The 23,649-nt window shown below is 46.3% G+C and overlaps 1 protein-coding gene and 1 long non-coding RNA gene across 51 annotated transcripts in view; one reads left to right on the top strand and one right to left on the bottom strand.

The window, feature by feature from the left end:
- Positions 1–23,649, bottom strand: part of LOC149977435 (uncharacterized) — a 171,295-nt gene that overhangs the window by 52,117 nt on the left and 95,529 nt on the right. The window lies entirely within an intron of this gene.
- Positions 1–23,649, top strand: part of LOC110489970 (sickle tail protein homolog) — a 220,178-nt gene that overhangs the window by 193,042 nt on the left and 3,487 nt on the right. For 15 of the 50 annotated variants that reach the window (XM_090199857.1, XM_090199859.1, XM_090199855.1 and 12 more), the window contains 14 exons: positions 2,509–3,302; positions 7,505–7,609; positions 8,131–8,189; positions 11,143–11,303; positions 11,618–11,793; positions 14,048–14,184; positions 14,803–14,950; positions 16,857–17,391; positions 17,588–17,768; positions 17,907–18,172; positions 18,513–18,680; positions 19,398–19,526; positions 21,395–21,475; positions 21,771–23,444. In XM_090199857.1, coding sequence (XP_090055983.1) covers positions 2,509–3,302; positions 7,505–7,609; positions 8,131–8,189; positions 11,143–11,303; positions 11,618–11,793; positions 14,048–14,184; positions 14,803–14,950; positions 16,857–17,391; positions 17,588–17,768; positions 17,907–18,172; positions 18,513–18,680; positions 19,398–19,526; positions 21,395–21,475; positions 21,771–23,444 — 4,614 coding nt within the window. The remainder of the gene's footprint in view (positions 1–2,508; positions 3,303–7,504; positions 7,610–8,130; positions 8,190–11,142; positions 11,304–11,617; positions 11,794–14,047; positions 14,185–14,802; positions 14,951–16,856; positions 17,392–17,587; positions 17,769–17,906; positions 18,173–18,512; positions 18,681–19,397; positions 19,527–21,394; positions 21,476–21,770; positions 23,445–23,649) is intronic. The other 35 variants (XM_090199880.1, XM_090199881.1, XM_090199875.1 and 32 more) reach the window with 13 other exon arrangements.

The following is a 23,649-nucleotide window of genomic DNA, read 5'->3' as shown; positions in this document are numbered from 1 at the left end:
AACCAGGGGCAATTGAGCTCACAAGCTTGCATGAACCTTAAAGAAACACTCAAAGTAATCTCCTAGCTTAAAAGAAATGGGAATATGCTGCCAAAATCCCAAAACCTTATCTTATCCCAAAATCTTGTTTTCATGTCAAATCTTATTTTAGAAGCCTGGGGGTATAGTCTATGTGGGGTGTCTGTGAAATGTTAGTAAAATATTGATAGGGGGGAAAGTATCCCTGTGGCCTTAACAGAACTTAAGATCAACTGTTTTTCTCACCCTGAGAATGTGCTGATGAGATATTATTTTCTCTAAACATATGGTTGAAAACCATTTATAAAACAGGTTGTTTGGATTCTGGATGCTGATTGGTTGAGAGCAGGGAGTTTATTCACAACAATCCCTGGGTAATGCCTGTCAACTAGTGCTGAGCGATTAATCAACATTTGTTTTTTTGGGGGGGGGTTATTAAACAACTAATTGAGAAACGGTTAAATTACTTGATTTCCATTTAGTAAAAAAAAATGTTGCGCCTAACAGCGCATAGTTGATTTGAGAATTCAAGTCAACTATGCGGGACGCTGGACTGAAGGGGGTTGTAGTTTTCATTAAGCAAATATTCAACCTAGTTCAGGTCAGAACCGTGGTAATTAACTACAATGACCATAATGCATTGCGCCTGTGTTTTCTGGCTCGGACAGATACAGATCAGAGGGGAACAAGCATAGTGAGAGGTTTAAATCTCGCCAAAATCTGTCCAAAATAAACCCAATGTGTTTGTATGGATTTATTTTGGACCTAAATTTACTGTCTGCCTTCCCGCCTTTGGGACAATGACTTCCATTGTTAGGGCGGAGACGTGCATATACGCCTGCTACGTTAGGTTAGATTCACATAGACCGCATGAGGGAGGAATCTACGTAAGACAATGACGAGAGGGACACGAGACCGTTTGTGAAAGTATGCCTTATTTACTTTGAGGAACAACTCTGCAGCATACTTAGGCAGGCTATATAGGATGACTAAAGACAGTACCTTATGCGTAAAGTTAGATGGTCTGGCTGGCTGACTGCTACTGCCTGGAGCAGAGATTACTTTTAATGAAAAATAATAAAGTAATTAAATAAATATAATATACTCAACTGAAATATTGTATTATCTCATTGTAATTTCCTATTTTTCCATATATATTTACCCAATGTAGACCTGACAGACCATTAAATATTTTTTATGTTTTGGCAATTGAATGTCCACTATTTTTGGTTTTGGAATTTCCATTAAAAAGCTTTAAAATTATTGTAACGTGATTATTTTATAATGCATTTAAGGTTTAAAAAATGATAGAGCCAAAACCAAACCCATTTTGAGTTATCCACAGCTCAGCCAGACAATTTATAAACTTAATCTCCCCTGGACAATAGTGTCTAGACATTATTTCCCAATGCTACTAGGCTAGCGTTTGGTTTGCAACAGCTGCCTGCCTTTCCGACCTGTGCGATAATGTTGCAGTGTTTTTCTACAACATGCCGTGCTTACAGAAAAAACACATGATTTCACATGTGGAAAATCACATGTGTAGTTTCATGTTATCACATGTTGCTTGTGATTTTGTATTGGCTTTAGTTAGCTAGCTAGCAAAGGAGAAGTAGCTTGCCTGCATGGCAACCCTTTTAGAACTTTTGTAATGGACGACCAGCTCATTTCCCTAGCAACTTCAGAATCTCAGAACTAACAACTGGCCTTGACTACAGCGTTTGGTGGAAGGATGAAATAAAACAGATGTACTCATTAAAAGAAAGTTTTTAATAAATAAATGTCATTCATATTTTATTTAAATATGATGATAACCATTTTTATATTATAGGCGGAATCTACCGCACACCCAGAGCTGATTTGTAAAGGTGCTGGAGGCAAAAGGCAGAACTGGAGAAACAGGAAAAAGTCTCTGCACACTTCCAGTCAGATGCAAATGTTTTTAATTTCGGTCAGTCGACCTTCATCAGAGCATATCTGTCCCACTCTTTTGTGGAGATAAGGCCACACAGTGAGCCAGAGGTAATTGCAGATATTGTAAATATAACACGCTCCACATTGAGCCTTAGCACTGCCCCAGATGGGAGTTATTCACATGATAATCCCTGGTTTCTCATGCCTTATTTCCTAAGAGAGTAATTGACTGCATCCCAAATGGCACCCTATTCCCTACTTAGTGCACTACTTTTGACCAGAGCCTTATGGGCCTTTGTCAAAAGTAGTACACTACATAGGAAATAGGGTTTTATTTGGGATGCTGACATTGTGCGTGTCGGGAGGTGTCATGGCCGACTACCTGAGGGCTGTGACAACTGATGTGCCAAGGTGAAGTTTTCCCTAGGTACAGCTCTAGGATCAGTTTCCCCTCCCCCACTCCTAACCTTAAACATTAGTGGCGCAACTTCACCCTCCATTGACACGCTACTGTGTTTGGTAAACATGGTAGACTAATGTGTAAAGTAGTAATAACATGATTTTGGTTTCCTCCAGATGCACAGAGAGATGATGTATGCCAGCAGAGATGGGCAGCACTCCCCCAGACACCCACCTATGGGCCACCCTCCACACCACCCCATGCAGGGCTCCCTGTCCCCAACCACGGCCCACTCCGTGCCTCCCTCACCCTCCCGGATCCCCTTCGGCCCACGCCCGGGGTCCATGCCCTGCAGCGCCACTATGCCCCGGGAGCGCATATCTAACGCCACACCTCCCGTGCGCTCCGTGTCACCCTGCCCCAGCGCCATCCTGGAGAGGCGGGACGTCAAACCTGATGAGGACATGGGCGGTAAGAGTCACAGCCTGGTGAGAGGGGGAGAGGGGCTTTACGCTGACCCGTACCTTCTCCACGAGGGGAGGATGGGCCACGGCCCTGCCCATGGAGGGCACCCTCCTCCTGGGGACATGGTGGACCACGGCAGCCTGGCTGGCTACCACCGCGCCTCCATCCGCTCCACAGGCTCCTACAGCGGGCCCAGCCCCACCGAGGCCATGGAGCAACCCTCACTCTACCGCCAGAAGTCCAGGAAGTACGGAGACAGCCAGCTGCCTACGCTGGGCTCCAAGACCCCGCCCCCCTCCCCCCACAGGATGGCAGAAGTGAGGATGATTGACATCCATGGGGCCACGCCTCCTCATGGCAGCATTCCCCTGGAGCGCTCCTCGCCTGTTCGCCAGGCCTTCAGGAAGGAGGAAGTGGTCAAAAGCAGGAGTAACATGGCATCTCCAGTTGTGCTGGACCTCCAGGGTCACGGCCCTATCCCTCCAGCCAACGACCCACAGACACGGTAAGCCAACACGGGGGACCTGAGGCGGGACAGGTGGGGTAGTGTGGGGTGGGGGTCAGTGAAAGGGTATGATACTGCATGGGAGCATGGATGACCTAACACTGCATTCCTGCACTGTTCTAAGTGTAACCGCGGGCTGCTCTGTGTTCATCTCAGCTCAGTGTCTCATCATCACCACTGCAGGGCAGAGACATTGTGGTCTGCCTGTCTCTCTCACCCTCACCCACACACACACACACACACACACACACACACACACTGTGTGTCTGGCCCATCCTGTCAAGGTCATCACATTTAGCAGAGTGGGCTATTATAACAGTGTGTTATTGTTATGTATTGTCTTGTCTTATTGTGTCTTTCAGCTACACCAGTTAGGTGTGTGTGTGACTAGCTCTATTTGTATGAGTAGCTTATTCCAGTCAAAGAGAGTTGGTGTACTCAGTGCCCCATAGTTGACAGAGCAATCCAAGCCACTGCAGTAATTGAATAGTGCCTCACTCCCCATATCCAGACTGTATATTATCATGTTATCTTGTGGTATTGTTGTTTTAATAACACACTGTCTGCAAGCCCGTGTAGATGATCTAAACCGGCCCTCCGACATTCATTTCTGAGGCTAGTTCAACTAGGCTGGTTCTGGTTGCACTAAGAACAGAACACACAAACACAGGAGAGGGCATGAGGGACATATTCCAGCCATACAATCATATGTGGTTTCATTGGAATGCATTAGACCGGAGGGATAGGAGAGTGAGGGGGCCAAGGGGTCTGTGTGTGCACCTCTCAGGAAAACCAAAGAAAATATTGAACCAGGTTGGTTGGATAAGACCTGGGCTTTCTGAAACAGCCAAACCAAGGGGAACAGATCACAAGGACCACCTGTGCGGTACAAACACCATGACGGCTACCGAATGGCACCCTGTTCCCTTTATAGTGCACTACTTTTGAGCAGAGCACCTACGTTCCCCATTTTAAATGGCCCAGGCGTATAGGAAAGAAAGGGGGAAAGGAGTTTTAGTGTGAAGGTACTTTACATATAAAACAAAAAGGGTATTTTAGGTCATTTACTTTATAACTACAGAGTGGCCTTCAAGCATGAGTTGTACTTACATGCACAAGGAGCATTCCATATACAGTACCAGTCAAAAGTTTGGACACACCTACTCATTCAAGGGTTTTTCTTTATTTTGACAATGTTCTCCATTGTAGAGTAATAGTGCAGACATCAAAACTATGAAATAACACATATGGAATCATAAAGTAACCAAAAAAGTGTTAAACAAATCAACATATATTTTATATTTGAGATTCTTCAAATTAGCCTCCCTTTGCCCCGATGACAGCTTTGCACACTCTTGGCATTCTCTCAACCACGGGGTAGTCACCTGGAATGCATTTCAATTAACAGGTGGGCCTTGTTAAAAGTTTGTGGAATTTTGTAATGATGCACTGAGAGTCGGGAGTTATTGTTTTAAGTCGGGAGTTATTGTTTTAATAAATAAATGCAACTAAATACAAAACAATTAACACAAACAACGCACAGACATGACACTGGAACAGAAACAATAATGCCTCAGGAAAGAACCAAAGGGAGTGAAACATACAGTGGGGCAAAAAAGTATTTAGTCAGCCACCAATTGTGCAAGTTCTCCCACTTAAAAAGATGAGAGAGGCCTGTAATTTTCATCATAGGTACACTTCAACTTTGACAGACAAAATGAGAAAATTACACAAAATCACATTGTAGGATTTTTAATGAATATATTTGCAAATTATGGTGGAAAATAAGTTTTTGGTCAATAACAAAAGTTTATCTCAATACTTTGTTATGTACCCTTTGTTGGCGACGGAGGTCAAACGTTTTCTGTAAGTCTTCACAAGGTTTTCACACACTGTTGCTGGTATTTTGGCCGATTCCTCCATCCAGATCTCCTCTAGAGCAGTGATGTTTTGGGGTTGTTGCTGGGCAACACGGACTTTCATCTACAGGCCTTTCTCATCTTTTTAAGTGGGAGAACTTGGGAGAACTTGCACAATTGGTGGCTGACTAAATACTTTTTTGCCCCACTGTATAGGGCAGGTAATCAAGGAGGTGATTGGAGTCCAGCTGAGTCAGATGACGCGCAGGTGCGTGTAACGATGGTGACAGGCGTGTGTCATAACGAGCATCCGGATGACCTAGAGGCCTGAGAGGGAGCACACGTGACACATTTCTTTCCTTCTTAATGCGTTTGAGCCAATCAGTTGGGTTTTGACAAGGCACGGGTGGTTTACAGAATGTTGCCCTGTTTGGTAAAATACCAAGTCCATATTATGGCAAGAACAGCTCAAATAAGCAAAGAGAAACGACAGTCCATCATTATTTTTAGACATGAAGGTCAATCCGGAAAATGTCAAGAACTTTGAAAGTTTATTCAAGTGCAGTTGCAAAAACCATCAAGCGCCACGGTTGAGACTGGCTCTCATGAGGACCATGACAAGGAAGACCCAGAGTTACCTCTGATGTAGAGGATAAGTTAATTAGAGTTAACTGCAATGGACATTATACCGGTGGAAATCTGTCCTTTGATGAGTTCAAATTTGAGATTTTTGGTTCTAACCGCTCAAATTTGAGGTTTTTGGTTCTAACCGCTGTGACTTTGTGAGACGCAGAGTAGGTGAACGGATGATCTCCACGTGTGGTTCACACCGTCAAGCATGGAGGAGGAGGTGCTTTGCTGGTGACACTGTCAGTGATTTATTTACAATTCAAGGCACACTTAACCAGCATGGCTACCACAGCATTCTGCAGCGATACGCCATCCCATCTGGTTTGCGCTTAGTGGGATTATCATTTGTTTTTCAACAGGACAATGACCCAAAACACACCCCCAGGCTGTGTAAGGTCTATATGACCAAGGAGAGTGATGAGTGTTCCATCAGATGACCTGGCCTCCACAATCACCTGACCTCAACCCAATTGAGATGGTTTGGGATGAGTTGGACCGCAGAGTGAAGGAAAAGCAGCCAACAAGTGCTCAGCATGTGGGAACTCCTTCAAGACTGTTGGAAAAGCATTCCTCATGAAGCTGGTTGAGAGAATGCCAACAGTGTGCAAATCTGTCATCGAGGCAAAGTGTGGCTACTTTGAAGAATATAAAATATAAAACACTTTTTTGGTTACTACATGATTCCTTGTGTTATTTCATAGTTTTGATGTCTGCACTATTATTCTACAATGTAGAAAATAGCAAAAATAAAGAAACTCTTGAATGAGTAGGTGTGTCCATACTTGTGACTGGTACTGTAGGTACGGTGCTCTAGAACAGCTAAATAGGTACAAGAAGACATTACATTTCAGTGCCCCGGGGGAGACATAGCTAACTGTCTGTTTCTCTACAGTACATTGTCTGGGGGCAGTACAGTCGGGATCACAGTCATTTCTCTCGTCCTCATCGAGCCCCTTTAAGCGCCTCCCTTTCCCCTTCCTCCTGTGCCATTGGATAAGTGGTGACAGGAAAACACAGTGCTTTTCTATGTCTAAGCCTCACTGGTCACCAAGCAATCACCAAGCATAAAGGTCCTTCTTCACCCGTCTTTGGCTTTCTCCGCATTGCCGGCGTAATCTCTCGTCCAGGCACCGGCCACGAGTGGCACAGTCTCTTGCGCCCTAAGGTCCGACTCATCTCCAACCTCTGGGCTAAATCTACTAGACAGCATTTGTCTTGTTTTTCAAAATTCAGGCTAGCCCACTTGTTTTTCTAGACTATTCCAGGCAGACTCCGGGAGGGCAAAGCAGACATGTTATTAGACCATGTTAGCTGGAATCAATGGTTTATTTCAGCCTGAATCGAGAATTCACTGCCTTAGCACGGTAGTTTGACAGCTTGGAACACTTACAGTTGTTGCTTTAACAGCATGTTTAACTGTTGTTTACATAGCAGAAACCCCATCTACTTGACAAATCAATAAATTATTCATTAAGATATTCATAAATGTTCTAAGATAGAAAATATTCTCCAAATCCTGTACTTGACCCACTCTATGTTTATATCGCTAATTTGATCGCTAAGCAAACACGTCTGGCATGAAAACAATTCCGGTAGTATTTAGGAAGTAACTCCCAACTTAAGAAGTACTCCCAACTTAAATATTAGAAATGCCACCTTTAACGCCTAGTTAGCCCCGGTGTTAAAAGCTTGATTTTCTGATGTTTCCTGCAGAAAGCGAATGAAGGCTATGGAGCAACAGATTGCCAGCTTGACTGGTCTTGTTCAGCATGCACTTTTAAAGTCCCCAAACACTAGTGGCACCAACGATTCTCTCAGGTAAGCAAGAAGATGAAGAAGGGAGGCAGCGTGGGACATTGAGTTCTCAGAGATAAGCCCAGGTTGCCCCAGCAAATGTGGACAAAGATAATAACAGATAAACTAGCTCTCGATTTTTACCAGCCTAGGTAAACAGAACATTGTCGAAGGGAAATAGTGTGGACGAGGGGGTCTGATATTGACTGGCTGCAGTTATCTTTGCATTTCAACCTACTCTGTGGAGATCTTTGTGCTACTGTTTGCTTGAGTTTCCAATCATCAATCTCAATGTGGGCACCATGATTGGAATGAAAATGGGATGGCTTACTATGGGAACAGACTGCTCCTAACAGTCATCATGTTAACCTGTCCGCCGTCTATGTCAGTCTGTCCATCCATACTGTATGGCTGTCTGTACGTCTACAATGCTTTTACTAATATATGTCAACCCTAACTCCAGGACAGTTCCCAGGGTTTTGCATGAATTGTCTTCTATTGTGATTCAACATAATTAATGTCTCTTTTCCTCTCTGTGTGCGTAGTGAACGACCCATGAAGACATCAAGGCAAGCGTCTCCGGTTCATAGTGCACCCAGTGCAGGTCAGGAGGACCATTATTACCCTTCTGCATGGATCACATTATGGTGTGCGTCCCAAACAGCACCATATTCCCTATATAGTTCACTACTTTTGACTAGAGCCCTATGGGCCCTGGCCAAAAGTAGTGTACTATATAGGGAATAGGGTTCCAGTTGGGACGCGAAGTTGTGTACTATGTAGGGAATAGGGTTCCAGTTGGGACGCAGAGGTTGTGTACTATGTAGGGAATAGGGTTCCAGTTGGGACGCAAAGTAGTGTACTATATAGGGAATAGGGTTCCAGTTGGGATGCGAAGTAGTGTACTATATAGGGAATAGGGTTCCAGTTGGGACGCAAAGTAGTGTACTATATAGGGAATAGGGTTCCAGTTGGGACGCAAAGTAGTGTACTATGTAGGGAATAGGGTTCCAGTTGGAACGCAAAGTAGTGTACTATGTAGGGAATAGGGTTCCAGTTGGAACGCAAAGTAGTGTACTATGTAGGGAATAGGGTTCCAGTTGGGACGCAAAGTAGTGTACTATGTAGGGAATAGGGTTCCAGTTGGGACGCAAAGTAGTGTACTATGTAGGGAATAGGGTTCCAGTTGGGACGCGAAGTAGTGTACTATATAGGGAATAGGGTTCCAGTTGGGACGCGAAGTAGTGTACTATATAGGGAATAGGGTTCCAGTTGGGACGCAACCCATGATCTACTTAGAGGTACAGTTCTCTGTTGCATATCCCTCAAGTTTCCCCCCAGGATGCATTGCATAGACAAGTCTCGTAATGTCACTCAACACAACCTGCCATATGCTCTCCCCTACTGCCCCATTAAAACACCCAGTCAGTCAGACAGGCGTCTTTGCTCTTCGCCGACTCATATTCCCCTCAAATCCTCTCTCGTCATACATTCTAGGCAGGGGGGGGGGCAAAAAAGCTACTAACTGAATATGTGCTGCTGAAAGCATTAGTTAAAACAAGAGAGATGTATTATTTCTCGATCCCGCCAAGACGATTCAATCTGGTCTAGCTAGCGGTCAGGGTGGATGAGAGTTCGATAACAGAAATGCAATCTCGAGCCAAAGCAACGCCTCACATCTTTGGGTTTCTTCTTCTTCTTACAGGTTTCCCTTTGCGTATTGTTCCCATTCATGATATACAGAACACGAAGAATTGACTATGGCTCATAATTCTGATTCCTCAAATATTTCCTTGTTGTTACTTCATAAGCTGTCCCCATCACAAGAGCATCCTCTCGGTCTCCAAACAGTGGAGGAATCCTAAATGGCACCCTATTCCCTGTATGGGGCACTATTTTTGACCTAATAAAAGGGTGCCATCTGGGAAACAGACAGTGTGACACACATGAGCAGCCTTCATCCGAACCTGCACTTCAGGTCTGTGCAGCTGTCATTCACTATGAGAGGACTATGTGGTGAATGTCGGAGGGGGATTACAAAGTGACAATAGCACTGTGTTCTCTAGCCCCACTGCAGGGCTCTACCATGGTTGTGTCCCAATTGGCACCAAGTTCCCATTATAGTGCACTACTTTTGATGGGCCCCGGTCAGAAGTACTGCACTATATAGGGAATAGGGTAACATTTGGGACGCAGAAGATCTTACTCTGTGTGGAAGGAGTGCTCTCTTGCTCGCTCTTTCGCTCGCTCTCGCTCTCTCTCATTCACTCAGAACATTCTCCTCTCTCATTGTTCTAACACTTTGCAGGGACTTGTTCTCTTCCGCTAAGGGACTTGAGTGGCTTAGTGACACTGTGCCACTCCCACCTGTTGACAACAAGCGCCCCAGAGACAGAACTCAACCTCAGGGTCAGGTTTCAAAGGTCATAGGTCATACTACTTCATTCTGAATGGGAGAAACAGTGTAATTGAATTCAACTTCAGTTACTGTCAATACAGACTGCAGTTGGCATGGCTTGTCAAGAGTCATTCTGTCGTCAGTCTCCAAAGCCAGAGGACATTACGTCTGGTGGTTGTTTTCGACAGCAGACAAACCCGTCTCCCGTCTCTTCTTTCTCACAATGATTGCATCCCAAATTGCTCCCTATACAGTACATTACTTTTGGCCAGAGTTTGATGGGGCCTGGTCAAAAGCAGTGCACTGCATAGGGAATAGGGTTCCATTTGGAATGCAGTCAATGGTGAGGTTGGCGGTCGGCAAGTCTATTTCAGTCAGCACTGCCAATGTAAGTACCCGTGTGCTCCTCTGGGCAGCGGGGGAGACGCCTAGGGAAGCACAGGCCCTCATTACTTAACATTAGGAATATTAAATCAGGAACCAACACAGCTGTGGAGAATGTGTTTGGAAATGAGCGAGGCGAGTGAAGCGAGGCGAGTGAAGCGAGCGCTGGGCTCTGGCCAGGCCAATGCCCTCACAGAGGTTGCATTTCAAATGGCACCCTATTCCCTATAGAGTGCACTACTTTGTATTGCCACCTTCTCTATGGGCCTCGGTCCATAAGTAGTGCACCACATAGGGAAAAGGGTAGTATTTGGGACGCACACAGATACAAGGCCGTACGTGAAAAGGAGGGGGGGAAACATTCATGCATTACACCACCCATTCAATCTCAGAGGAGACGTTTGACTTTTTTACGTGCACTTTTGACTGCGGGGTATTTCATTTGCAGTAAATAAGGGAGCTATGTACTGCGTGCTTCCTCCAAAATCTGTAAGGTTTGCATCACATTGTGAAAGGGATTTATGTACTTGTGAATGAACCTCTACAGCATAGCCTACAATATGAATAATTAAATGCTAGGGATTAATATGTTTTCCCATTTTTTTAAAAAATGTATTGTTCTAAATTAGTTTTTATACAGCTACATAAAGCATGTTTGTGGCAAGTGAGCCCTCTATCCAAATCTATATTTTCTTTCCAGTTTTGTTATCACAAGTGAGGAACTGACTAGCTTATAGTGGTTTTAAATGTGGCTATTTGATTTGATCTTATTCAGGAGGTTCCCCTGTCCTGGCACCCAAAAGTGCCACGCCCCCCTCTGAGAGTGGCTCCACCCCCATACTCCCAGGCCCCACCCCCTTCCAGACCAACCTGCTCCAGTGCAAGAAGAATGTCTCGAACCTTCGGCTGCAGCTCCATCAGATGAGACAGCTGCAGGTAACGCCACCAATGCTCTATCTAGGAGTAGGATTATGTTTCCCCTAGACGCTGATCTTGGGTCAGTTTAGCATTTTCCCCACTTATGGTTAAGGTTAGGATTGGGGGAGGGAAAGCTGATCCTAGATCTGTACCGAGGGTAAACATTACCCGGGGAGCCCCTATCTACTCTTATTGGTTATCAATTTGATATCAGCTGTCAAGTGTTGCTTCTCATTTATTCAACTATCAGCTCATTTTCAACCCCCTCTATCTGGATTGGCTAAGAAACACAAAACTCAGCGTGTGTGTATGTGTGTGTGTGTGTTACCTAGCTCCAGAACCAGGAGGCTCTGCGTGTGCAGCTGAAGCGGGCTGAGCAGGAGATCAGTTTGAAACTGGCGGAGGCCATGAGACATCTGGAGGACCCGGTCCAAAGACAGAGAGTCCTGGTGGAGGAGGACAGACACAAGTACCTGGGCTTGGAGGAGAGGGTGTTCAACCAACTAGGGTAAGAGTGAGTGTGTGTTACTGACTAACTACAAGTACACACCTTCCAAACATAGCTCACAGGCACCGGCAGGCCATGTCTGTCTCTCATTCAAGCCCAGAAATCACTGAAGTATAGGACCAGGCAGCCTGGGCAGGCAATTATTCACAGCATACTCTCAATTTAATTCACTCGTCGCGGTTTGCCAATCGGGAACGGTAATTGAATCCTTTTAATTCTGATATTTAACAGGCAAGGTCATAGCACTGCCTGAGTAGAAAGCGGTAAACATATGCCCCGATAAACATCACGATAGGAGCATTTCCTGAACGTTGTTTTTTTCAGGGTTAATCAGACAGGCGCAGGGCGCTGTATTCAGCTGTGTTTTCCTTGGCGCAGTGCCAGGTCTTACTCAGCAAAGGCCTGCCGTAGTGTTTTAAATATGGCTCGTTAATGAGCTCTGTTTGGCTGAGGCGCTGCGTGCGTGACAGGGAATGTGGTGTGAAAAGACGGAGCCTTCTCCTCCGGATAGAAACGCAATTTAATACAACCTGGGAGAGTGTCTGCTGAGGGTTCTAAAAATACTCTGAGAGGAAGTGAGGCGACAAACGACCAAGGTTTATCACTGTTACAACCACTGCAGCAATCCAAGGGTACATAACATGAGGATATTGCTAACGTGGAGGATGTCAGAGGAAGGTCAATTAAGATGTCGTGTATTGCGTCATTCTTTCACAAATGTCAGTAGGATACAGGTTATTCCATCGTTTTAAGCACATGCATTTCCTGCATTTCCAATCCTAGGCTCGATTAAATAACTCCAGAAACGGACTGGTCGTAGGGAAGATCGGGGCAAATGCCCGGATGGGCTGGTCAATCTTTAGCACAGTGGGTTGGTCTTAAGTGGGGCTTTTGTACAGAATGATCAGTGTTTGGCTAATAATGGGGGCCTCGAGGGAAAATAACATTTTCCTGTTTGGGGACCAATTGTGTGTGTGTGAGGTCCCAGTCTTTCCCTGGTCACTCCTATTTATTTCCAGTCAGTTCCGTTTACCAGTCATCATAAGCCCGTCAAAGAGGCTAGATCTGAGCCAGCTGTCAGCACTAAGCCAGTGATCCTACTGCCCTTGAGCAATAGAGAAAGATGAGAGAGAGTTGAGTGCCCATGAAGCCTCCTCAAATAGATGATCCCTGGGACATCACAAGTGTTTGTCAAGCTATCTTTAGAAGTGTATTTTAATGATGCGACACTTTATAGACTCACTTTCTACTTTCTGAAGTCCCGTTATAGCTCTTTTAAGAAGAAAGTGCAGTTTTTTCCCCTTGTCAGCTCTTCAGTTGAACTTTTCCATAGTCATCATCAAGAGGCCTTGACATAAGAGGGCCGCGACGTCAGTAGTTATTGTCTTTTCACTCCCTATTGAGAGCAACTTGACAAAAAGTTTACGGTTCCCAAGGGAAGTTGGTCACACACAAAAAAAAAAGAATCACCATTTAGTTGATTCTTCATGCAGTTCAGAATAGCACACGTTGATATCATCCGCCCAGCACATTTCCCCTTGGAGTTGACTTCTCAGGATCCCATGGATACAGTGTATCAAGCGGATAGGATCCTATGTAAGGAAGTGGTCGCACGAATAAACCCCAGTTTCCATGTGAACACAGTTGAGGTTTTGGCAAGTAACCCGATCCAGTCGGAGCGGACTCACATAGAGGAGGTGCAGCGTGGTCTGACTAAAGGCAACTTTGGCTATTAAGGTTGGAGGGCTAACTTTCCTACCGCCCAGATGTTCTTGTTTTTTATTTTTTTAAATAATTTTTTAAAAATACAACATTGTTTGATTTGATCTATATATTTTTTTTCATGCCCTCTTGTCTTTTCACTTGTCATTCAGTTACCTCAAACTGGAGCTCCCTCTGTGCCCATAAGATTTAAATGAGTATTGTCTGCCCCCTTGTGTCGAAATGGAGGCAGTGTTTCAGGTGACTCTTCTCAAGTCTGATCTCTTAGCATCTCTAGTATGTCAGGGATTTGACGGTGCCACCGTATCTCATTTGGTATCAATGGAGATGAAAATGTTTGAATGGATTTATGTAGCGCTTAGTTAGAGGGAAACCCACTTCATCCACCACCAATGTGTGGCAACCATTTATGGCACAAACCTCACCACGCATCAGTTAGCATGGTGGAGAGGTGAGGAGTGATACAAATGAAGCCAATTATGAATGGAGGTGAGCTGGTGGTTTTGAATGTCCTCTCTGTCTGTGTGTGTAGGGAGCTGGAGCTGTATGTGGACACTCTGAAGAGGGAGACCGGCCCGGCGGGGCCTCACAGAGCTGTCACACTGAAACATGTGGAGGAGGGGGCCGTTAGCCTCAGGAGAGTGGGAGAATCTCTGGCAGGACTCAAAGGTAAGACTGCAGTACAGTATAGCCTACTTTTAAGACCCATACAGTACCTTAGATTATATGCGTTGCCATGGATTCCATAGGTTTCTGTGTGCTAGGGTTTTCAGTTACAGGTGAGAAGTCCAATAATATAATTTATTAATTTATACTGAACAAAAATCGAAATGCAACATGTAAAGTGTGGGTCCCTCATCGCTGTTAGTGAAGTTTAGCCTTTGTCAAGATAATCCACCCACTTGACAGGTGTGGCATATCAAGAAGCTGATTAAACAGCATGATCATTACACAGGTGCACCTTGTGCTGGGGACAATAAAAGACCACTCTAAAATGTGCAGTTTTGTCACACAACACAATGCCACAAACATGTTGCATTTATATTTTTGTTCAGTATAATAACATTTGGGTAACATAATGCTACAACTGGAAAAATACATGTAATTTTAAAAAAATGTTGTATGTGTTTTTGTGTCCAAAAAGAGAATAAGCTTGAAAACGGTATGTTGAATAACAGTAGAGTTCTGCTGACGCAGCACACTAATTAAGTTGTCCCCCAATGATGGTTGGTGAAGTTAATAGAAAATACAAATCTGAAACATGGTATTTCCTGTGTGTTTTCTCAGGGGAGTTTCCGGCACTGCAGACCAGGATGCGTGCGGTGCTGAGGGTGGAGGTGGAGGCTGTGAAGTTCCTCAAGGAGGAGCCCCACAAACTGGACAGCATGCTGAAGCGAGTCAAGAGCCTCACAGAGACACTCAGTAGCCTGAGGAGGTACATGAACCAGGGAGGGACCGGGAGTGTGCACTTGTTCACTCCCCCTCATGCATTTAAAAGCATTTTATTGTTGCAAGCGCGGCTGGGGGTTCTCTTCACCATATTCCTCACACCAGTCCATTCTTTTTAAATCCATGAGAAGGGAGTGTACAAGTGCCCACTTCAAAAGAAGGGTAGAGACTCAAATCAAATTTCAAATCAAATTTGCACCGAATACAACAGGTGAAACGCTTACTTATACAAGCCCTTAAAGTTTTAAGAAAATATATATTTTTAAAGTAAGAGATAAGAATAACAAATAATTAAAGAGCAGTAGTAATTAACAATAGTGGGGCTATATATAGGTTGTACCGGTTCAGAGTCAATGTCATTGTGCAGGTAGAGTTATTAGTGACGATGCATAGATAATAACAGAGAGTAGCAGCAGTGTATAGGGATACTTAAAACATGAACATAACAGGTGGCTGGAGTCTGACAAAAACAATTCTGACACCGCCTGGTATAGAGGTCCTGGGTGGCAGGAAGCTTAGCCCCGGTGGTGTACTGTGATGTACTGGGCCGTACGCGTAAAACCTTTTGAGGATCTGAGAACCCGTGCCAAATCTTTTCAGTCTCATGATGGGGAATAGGTTTTGTCGTGCTCTCTTCACTACTGTCTTGGTATGCTTGGACCATGTTAGATTGTTGGTGATGCTCCAGTTTCAACTATTCTGCCTTATTATTATTCGACCATGCTGGTCATTTATGAACATTTGAACATCTTGACCATGTTTTGTTATGATCTCCACCCGGCACAGCCAGAAGAGGACTGGCCACCCCACATAGCCTGGTTCCTCTCTAGGTTTCTTCCTAGGTTTTGGCCTTTCTAGGGAGTTTTTCCTAGCCACCGTGCTTCTTCACCTGCATTGCTTGCTGTTTGGGGTTTTAGGCTGGGTTTCTGTACAGCACTTTGAGATATCAGCTGATGTACGAAGGGCTATATAAAATAAATTTGATTGATGTGGACGCCAAGGAACTTGAAGCTCTCAACCTGCTCCACTACTGCCCCGTCGATGAGAATGGGGGAAATCGAGGGAGTGAGAGGTTAAAAGAGAGACATTGAGAGTGGATGGAAAACAGAAGCTTCCAGAGAAGTCAGACAGTGGGGAGCATGACTATAGTGTAAGGGACACTAACAGTTGATTATGCTGGCGAGGCGTTGGCTCTGATCCCATCCGATGGGTCATGCGGAATGGACAGAGGTGGCGTCCATCTTAATTTAGCTCTCCATTGAACCGATAAGTTAATTAATTTGGGCGCAACACGGCTCCCTGCGGCATTTCATTTCCATATAAACATCTGTCAGAGACACTCTGCTCTGTGGGTCGTCAACACTTTTTCCAAGGGTGCACCACACAACGCAGCCAAACTAATCTACATTACCTCGTCCCGTTGGTGCATTTTTCTCCCCGCACTTCAGAGATGATTACACTCACTTTGATGCTGGGTTTGGGCCAAATTCACTTGGGGAGGTTTATTGTGTTTTCAGGCTAAAGAAGCTTGGATGGTGCAATAGTTCTTTCAAATTCCAAAGTTCTGTATCCCACTAAGGGTAGGAGGTTAGGAGATTTGAAGCATGCTTTCATAGGAGCATGACATATGTCCTCATAGCTGCAGTATGTTTTTAACCTTAACCTTAGTGGGATACAGTTTAGATTAACCAGTGTTTGGCTGCTTGTGATCAGTCTACTTTCCAAAACTTTCCCAACATTTGTTTTGGGGGGGGCTATATTTTCAGAAATCCTGGTTGGAATATTCCAGGAGGAAATAAGCACAAAATACAGAATCCTCCAACCAGAATTTAATTTTGGGAAAGTAACCTGAAGTCTAATAGTAAGTCTATCCTGCCCTCTACGCCCTACAGATGTGCTACAGAGGGTCTGCTGAAGGGATCTGACCCTGCTATGTGTGCCTCAGTGAAACCAACCCCATCAGAGAGCAGCCCAGTCACCACCACCACCACCGTGGACTCCGACCCCCCAGTGGAGCTTCCAGCTTCCCCCTCGGCCCTGCCCGAGCCCCAGAGCTCCTCCATCAGGTCTGAAGTGGTCATGCCCTCCTCCCCCATGGTCATCCACCACGTCCAGAGTGCTCCGGTCCACATGCAGCAGTCCCAGCAGTCTGCAGCCCTGCTGGTCCAGCCCAGCCCACCCACGACCCCCACCCACAGCCAGGGCCGGGACTCCCCCAGCTCAGCCAAGGGTTCCACTGGCACCGCCTCGGCCTCAAACTCCAACCCCTCCAGCCAAGGGGGAAGCCCTGCCCAGCAGAAGAAAACCCCTGCTGCCCACCTAGAGCTGGCGACCCAGGCTCCGGTCAATAACGGCAGCAGCGGGACAGGGAACCTCTTAATCGAGGAGATTCACACCAAGAGCAAAAACAGGGCCATGTCTATAGAGGTAATAAGCCCTATGGACGTCATACTGCACTTCAGTCCTCAGTCTATGATATACAATTTCCTCTATGGGTTATTATTTATCTTCCCTCCACTGCTGTCTCCTCTCTCCTCTCTCTCCCCCCTCGCTCGCTCTCTCTCTCAATCCCACCCCTCTCTCTCTCTATCACCCCCCTCCTCCCCTCTCCCTCCCTCCACAGGTGGCAGAGAAGGAGTGGGAGGAACGGAGGCAGAACATGGGCCACTACAATGGGAGGGAGTTTGAGAGGATCCTAAATGAGGCCCAGGCCAACATGATGAAGGGCATTCCCAGTCTGGATGTGCCGAGTGAGGGGGACGCCTCTACAGCACCCTCTGCTGCCCTGGAGGAGCCAACCCCAGGCAAGGGTCTTTTATACAGCTTTAGCTCCTACTGTATTCCACTACTACAATTTTTTTATATTTTGGACAGGTCTTCAGGAAAATGACCCTTTGTAGTTGTCACGTATCCCTCATTGTTGACCTTTTTGTTTATTACAGAAGGGACTCAGCTCAGTTCAGAGAAACCAGCCATAGCCAAGCCTGCTGGTCTTGAGAAACTCCCCAAGTCCGTGCTAGAGAAACCCGCCACCACCAAGCCTATCGCTGCTGCAGACAAAGTGGGCAAAGTCAGCTTGGAGAAGGCCATCAAGTCCCCTCCCCCTCCACCACCCAGAAAGACCTTCCCCACCTCCAGCTCTGGAATGACCACCACACGGTCTGGTGAGGTGGTTTACACCAGCAGGAAGGAGTCTGCCTCGGGACAGGTCAGTCTGCCGTGTAGTTAGGCTGCAGGGTAGTCTGCGGTCAACTAGCTCTGATCCAGGGGGTTACACTCGGCTTGCTGACACTGAGCCTTCAGCGTCAGCAAGCCGCACGTAACGCCCTGGACCAGAGCGAATGGCAAACCGTAGACACCGTTTCTACTTGGGTGGGTCAGACCTGACCGTAAACAACATGGGGAGAGGGGATGAAGTCTAAGGACAGTTAATCAAGCAATCTGAGAACCTTATAATTGATATTGGAATGGCCCATGTTGCACTCTTGTGGTAAATAGTATTGATGCTAGTATTCGAGTCATATTAAAAATAATTCCCGTCCGCCCAGGAGGAAGATGAGGCTGAGGTCCCACCACAAGCCCCAGCTAGCCAGTCCAAACCCACCAAGGTCCCGCCGGAGACCAAGCCCAAGCCCTCCACCCCTCCCCCCATTGCTGCCTCAGCCAACCACGAGGAGGAGGAGGACGAGGGAGACAAAATTATGGCAGAGCTCCAGGTGAGAAACACACCGTACATCCAACAGCTGCTGTACATTTACCGCCACACACACACATACGTCATACTTCAGCAATAATGCCCGACGCAACGTGGGGTGCCTGGACACAACCCTTAGCCGTGGTATATTGGCCATATATCACAAACCCCCCCGAGGTGCCTTATTGCGATTATAAACTAGTTACTAATGTAACTAGAACAGTAAAAATACATGTTTCGTCATACCTGTGGTATACTGTCTGATATACCACGGCTGGGAGCCAATCAGCATTCAGGACACGAACCACACAGTTTATAATATGCAATAATGATCACATAGAACCACCGGAAAACACATCCACATACACACTGATGATGGTTGTGAGGAGGTTGAATGTGCTGTATCTCTCCTTGACTGTGGGAGTGGGTCCTCTTGTCTCTTCTTTTTGTGGTGGCTGGGTTACCTTCACTTGGCAGAGGATGGACACAGTCATTTACAAAAGCAGAATTAACCATTGTCTTCCCCTTAGATAGTTTAACCATTCGGTAACCACAGCACTAGGTTAATAGTATCCGAGTCGTATCAGACCGGCACCAAGCAGAAGAATGTTCTCCACTTCCCTGCCTGGTACCGTAGGTGTTTCTAACAGACTATCTCACATATGGTAGGCAAAGCATAGGTAGGCTCTAGACCTCAGGGCCCTAAACCCTAATCCCCTGACCTATCTTCAATCCCCAGGTGTTCCAGAAGTGCACAGTTAAGGATGTAGGGGTGAAAAGTAGTGTGCTAGAGACACACCCTGCTCGAGTTGAGCCCCAGATCAGAGAGCTAAGACCCGGGGCCTTATTGCCCCTCAAAGAGAAAAAGGTAAAGGATGTGGCACCGTTTAGCCGTCTGTCTAACTGCCTGCTGCTGCCCACTACGTGACGCCAACTAACGATTGCCTTAACCTTCTCTGTGCCTTTCACACTTCCCTGCTTCTGCCTCAGCCAAGAGATCTGTACTGTAACAACTCCACTACCCAAAATCCCTTCTGTTTCTGACTTGTTCTCTTTTTCCCTTTTTGATTTCAATGGAACTCACGGTTTGGACTTGTTTTTCTCTGATTAAGTCTGCAGAAAATGTCTGGGAAAGTTTGTGTGCATCCAACTCATGAATGAGGTCTTGTTGCTACTGGTATTTGATTGCCTTATGTTTGCCTTGACTGATCCAACCAATAAAATAATCCTTTATCTTGAATCCAGACGTAGTCGAATGGTCTTGTCCGTTTTCTTTGGAATAACTGCCCTTTATTCAAATAATAATAATTTGCTTCTAGACTTTATAGACTCTATACGAAATTACTTTGAGTTGGATTGGCTATTGAGGAGAACGAGGTTTTATGACTTCACACCTAGGTGACAGGCTTGTTTTTGCAGACTTGGTTTACTTTTGGTCACTTTGACCTTTTGACTCTTTTTCTGTACTTGCTTTATTTCTTGGGAACAATACCTTACTACTTCTCTAAACCTCTATAGAACTGTAACTTGATCTGCTCATTCATTTTAATACCCAAAGATATGCCTACTGTGGTTGTTGTCCACGGGAGAAAAGTCTGTGTTTTAGATTACAGTCACACAGTAAACTACAGTGTGGTTGTGTCCCATATATGGCACCCAATTGGCTATATAGTGCACTACGTTGGACCAGAGCCCTGTTTGCCTTGGTGAAAAGTAGTGCACTACAGGGTACCATTTGGGAGGTACACTGGATCTTATGTTCCTCGCTCAGAAACCTCGCCACGCGAGATATCGAACATGAGAGATCCAGTTATTCCGTGGGTCAGATTTGAAGTCGTCCTTGAAAACCCAATGTTCGGCGCCCACATCAACAATCAGGATTTCGTCACGTTATTCCCACATACGCATTTTCAGTCATGCAACATTGTATTCCACTCACCAACATGGGAATGATTGAAAAAACATTATTGTAGCTCCAACAACAGTGAGGATATATAAAAAATGATACAACGCTGAACATTAGCCAGTCTGTGGATAGAATGAGTGTCGGTCTATACTCCAGATTAGAATAGTAGTTAGTTAACTCTAATTCCTTAGTAAAAGGGGCAATCTGGGATTGGTACATCCATTTTTTGGGACTTTTAGGATAGACTACTTCGTTGTTTTGAATCCCAAATTGTCCCTTCAAAGTTTTTTTTTTACATAATCCATTCCCTTATCCATGAACTACATTCCATTCCAACTCCCGATATCCATAACATACCATAACCATTCACTTGTGCCTGCATGAGTTATCCTATAAGGCATCTAACAATACTTGTAAACAAACACGTTGTGTAAACACCGAAGGGACTGAAACATGCTGACGTTTCAGGATCTACTTCTTATCTTCTCGATCTTGAAACGCATACCATAGAGCAACAACTCAAACGATGCCTTATAGGAGGGTTGTTGCCCAATGCAGTGTTAAGACCGTGGATGGAAATACCTATGTGAATGTACCATGCAATCCACAGTGTCTTCAACCTTGTTTCAATTGGCACTTTAAAATCAGGGCCAAATTCGATCTGTGCCCACTTAAGACCTGCCTTGAATTGAAATGTCAATGGAAACGAGGCTTTGGAGTGCAGTTGCGCCATACGGTGCACCCATAGAGTGCAGTTGCGCCATACGGTGCACCCATAGAGTGCAGTTTCGCAATAACGCTGTCCCTTAATTCACAAACTGTCCTAGCAGAGCTCGGAGAAAACTCGGGAGGATAAACATCCCAACGCGGATGAAAACGGGAACACCACCCCTCTTCGTCAAAGTCCAGGGGTACGAAAAGCATATTTTGACCGCTAAAACTTAAGTGGAAACATCTCAGGGCATTTTATTAAGCTAAGAATAGTCTTTTGACATACAAAGTTTCAAACGTGCCTTGACATGTTTCAAAATGTCCGGTTCTACAGCCTTATGAAAGTCATTTGCATGCCTTACATGTCATGATATACAGTGTGCTCCCATATTGATAGGTTTGTCATGTGGTATATAGTGTTGTGGTTCTAGCTTTTAGCATGGAGTGTTGTGGTTTTTAATATAAATTCTCTCCTCCTTTCTTTGCCGTATGCAGGTCATATACTACGTCACTGGGCAGATCTCCAAAGAGCAGCTGCCACCCCCGGCCGCCATGGACGAGGCTCCGGAACACAGAGGCAACCCAACACTATCCCCCTCACAGGTGTCAAATGTGAATGCTAATGACAATTCCCCAAGCCAGCAGCCTCAACCGAAACCCCAGCAGTTAGGGCCACCTGTATCTCCCAAGCCTCTGTTCTTGAATGGCCCCAGCCCTCTGTCTCAGAAACAGGTGGTGACCTCAGAGTCATTGAAGACCAGCCCAGGAGTGGTGAAAGGGGTTCTGGAAAACCCAGCGACCACCACTGTAAATAAGCTTCAGATAAGCACAGTCAAGAGGATAGAGACCTCAGTCTCCTCAGTCGTCCAGGAGTCCAGCATTCCCCGCAGTAAGAGTGTTGTGTTGCCCGCTGCATTGCCTGAAGTCCCTCCACCAACCACCATAAGAGAGGCTCCTAAAGCAGTGGTGTCTCCCCCAGAGAAGGCTCTTAGTGAGGCCACTGATCAGCCCAGACACTGGTATGAGGAGGTGGATGAGGAGGCCAGCCTGAGCCCTGACCTCCCTGGTGAGGAAGCCCCTCCGCCCCCAGACAACATTGCCTTCATGATCACCAACAGCAAGGTCCAGGCCCTGTCCTGTGGGGAGTACCAGGAGCTGGTCAATGCCAAACGGGGCATCCAGACCGTGACCGTGTGTGGGGGACCTGGGAAACGGGAGATGACCAACACCACCCCGGGCGGCTCGGCGGGGTCACAGGACAATGGCTTCAACAACAAGAAGCCGGTCATCATCATCTTCGACCAGCCCATGGACATCCGCTCGGCCTACAAGCGCCTGTCCACGGTGTTCGAGTGCGAGGAGGAGCTGGAGAGCATGCTGGCCGCAGAGTGCATCGAGGAGGAGGACGAGGAGACGGAGGAGACAGAGAGGAGCAGTGGTGGACTGCAGGTAAAGGTCAAGGCCCCCAGCAGTGCTCTTAGCTCTTCCAGTAGTAGCTTGTCGCGCTCTTCCTCCTCGACTTCGGAGCTCGGCGAGTTGTCCGGTGATGGCAAGCCAGATGGGAAGAAGAAGTTTACATTCAAGTTTCCCAAGAAGCAGCTGGCCGCTCTGTCGCAGGCCATCCGCACGGGCACCAAGACGGGCAAGAAGACGCTGCAGGTGGTGGTGTACGAGGACGAGGAGGAGTCGGACGGCACAGTCCGACAGCACAAGGAGGCCAAGAGATTTGAGATCCAAAGTCGCTCCAAACCATCTGCTGCCCCGGCAAACAAGACGCCCAAGGCCCCAGCTGCAGCCATTGTAAGGAGGGAGCACTCGGACTCCAAAGGCAGGACGGACAAGATCCGGAAGAGCACCTACAAGACCCTGGACAGCCTGGAGCAGACCATCAAACAGCTAGAGACGACCATCAGTGAGATGGGCCCCGCAACGCACCACCAGGAGAAACCAGTGAGGAGTGCAGCCAGCGTGGAGCCCCATGCTGGGTGTGTCTTGAGTGGGGAGAATGGAGGCCTGAAGAGGTCCTTATCACTCCCTTCCAAGAGTTCACTCCTCAAGGTCCCCAAGCCCAGCAAGGCCTCCTCTCAGAGGAAGAAGACCAAACCTCAGCTCCTCCCCCGGCCAGCCGTCATCCCCACCGCCACTGTCACCCCCGTCACCAGCCAACAGGTCTCTTTCTAAGCTCTTGTCAATCGGGAGGCTTTGGGCCCTCTTTTTAGTCGTCCCTCCCTCCCTTCACTCCATCCTAACCACTGGGTTTACCAATCAACCACTTATTAACTCACACCCCAGGTGTTTTGGAAATGTCAGAGCCCTTCTCTGTTGGTTACTCCCTGTGTGATCATGGTCCAACATGATTGGGGAGTGGCATTTT

Source organism: Oncorhynchus mykiss, chromosome 15, assembly GCF_057628025.1.
Source record: "Oncorhynchus mykiss isolate SJ-2025 chromosome 15, ASM5762802v1, whole genome shotgun sequence".
NCBI lineage: Eukaryota > Metazoa > Chordata > Actinopteri > Salmoniformes > Salmonidae > Oncorhynchus > Oncorhynchus mykiss.
Note: the sequence above shows the minus strand (reverse complement) of the source record. Positions and strands in the feature narration are given on the sequence as shown.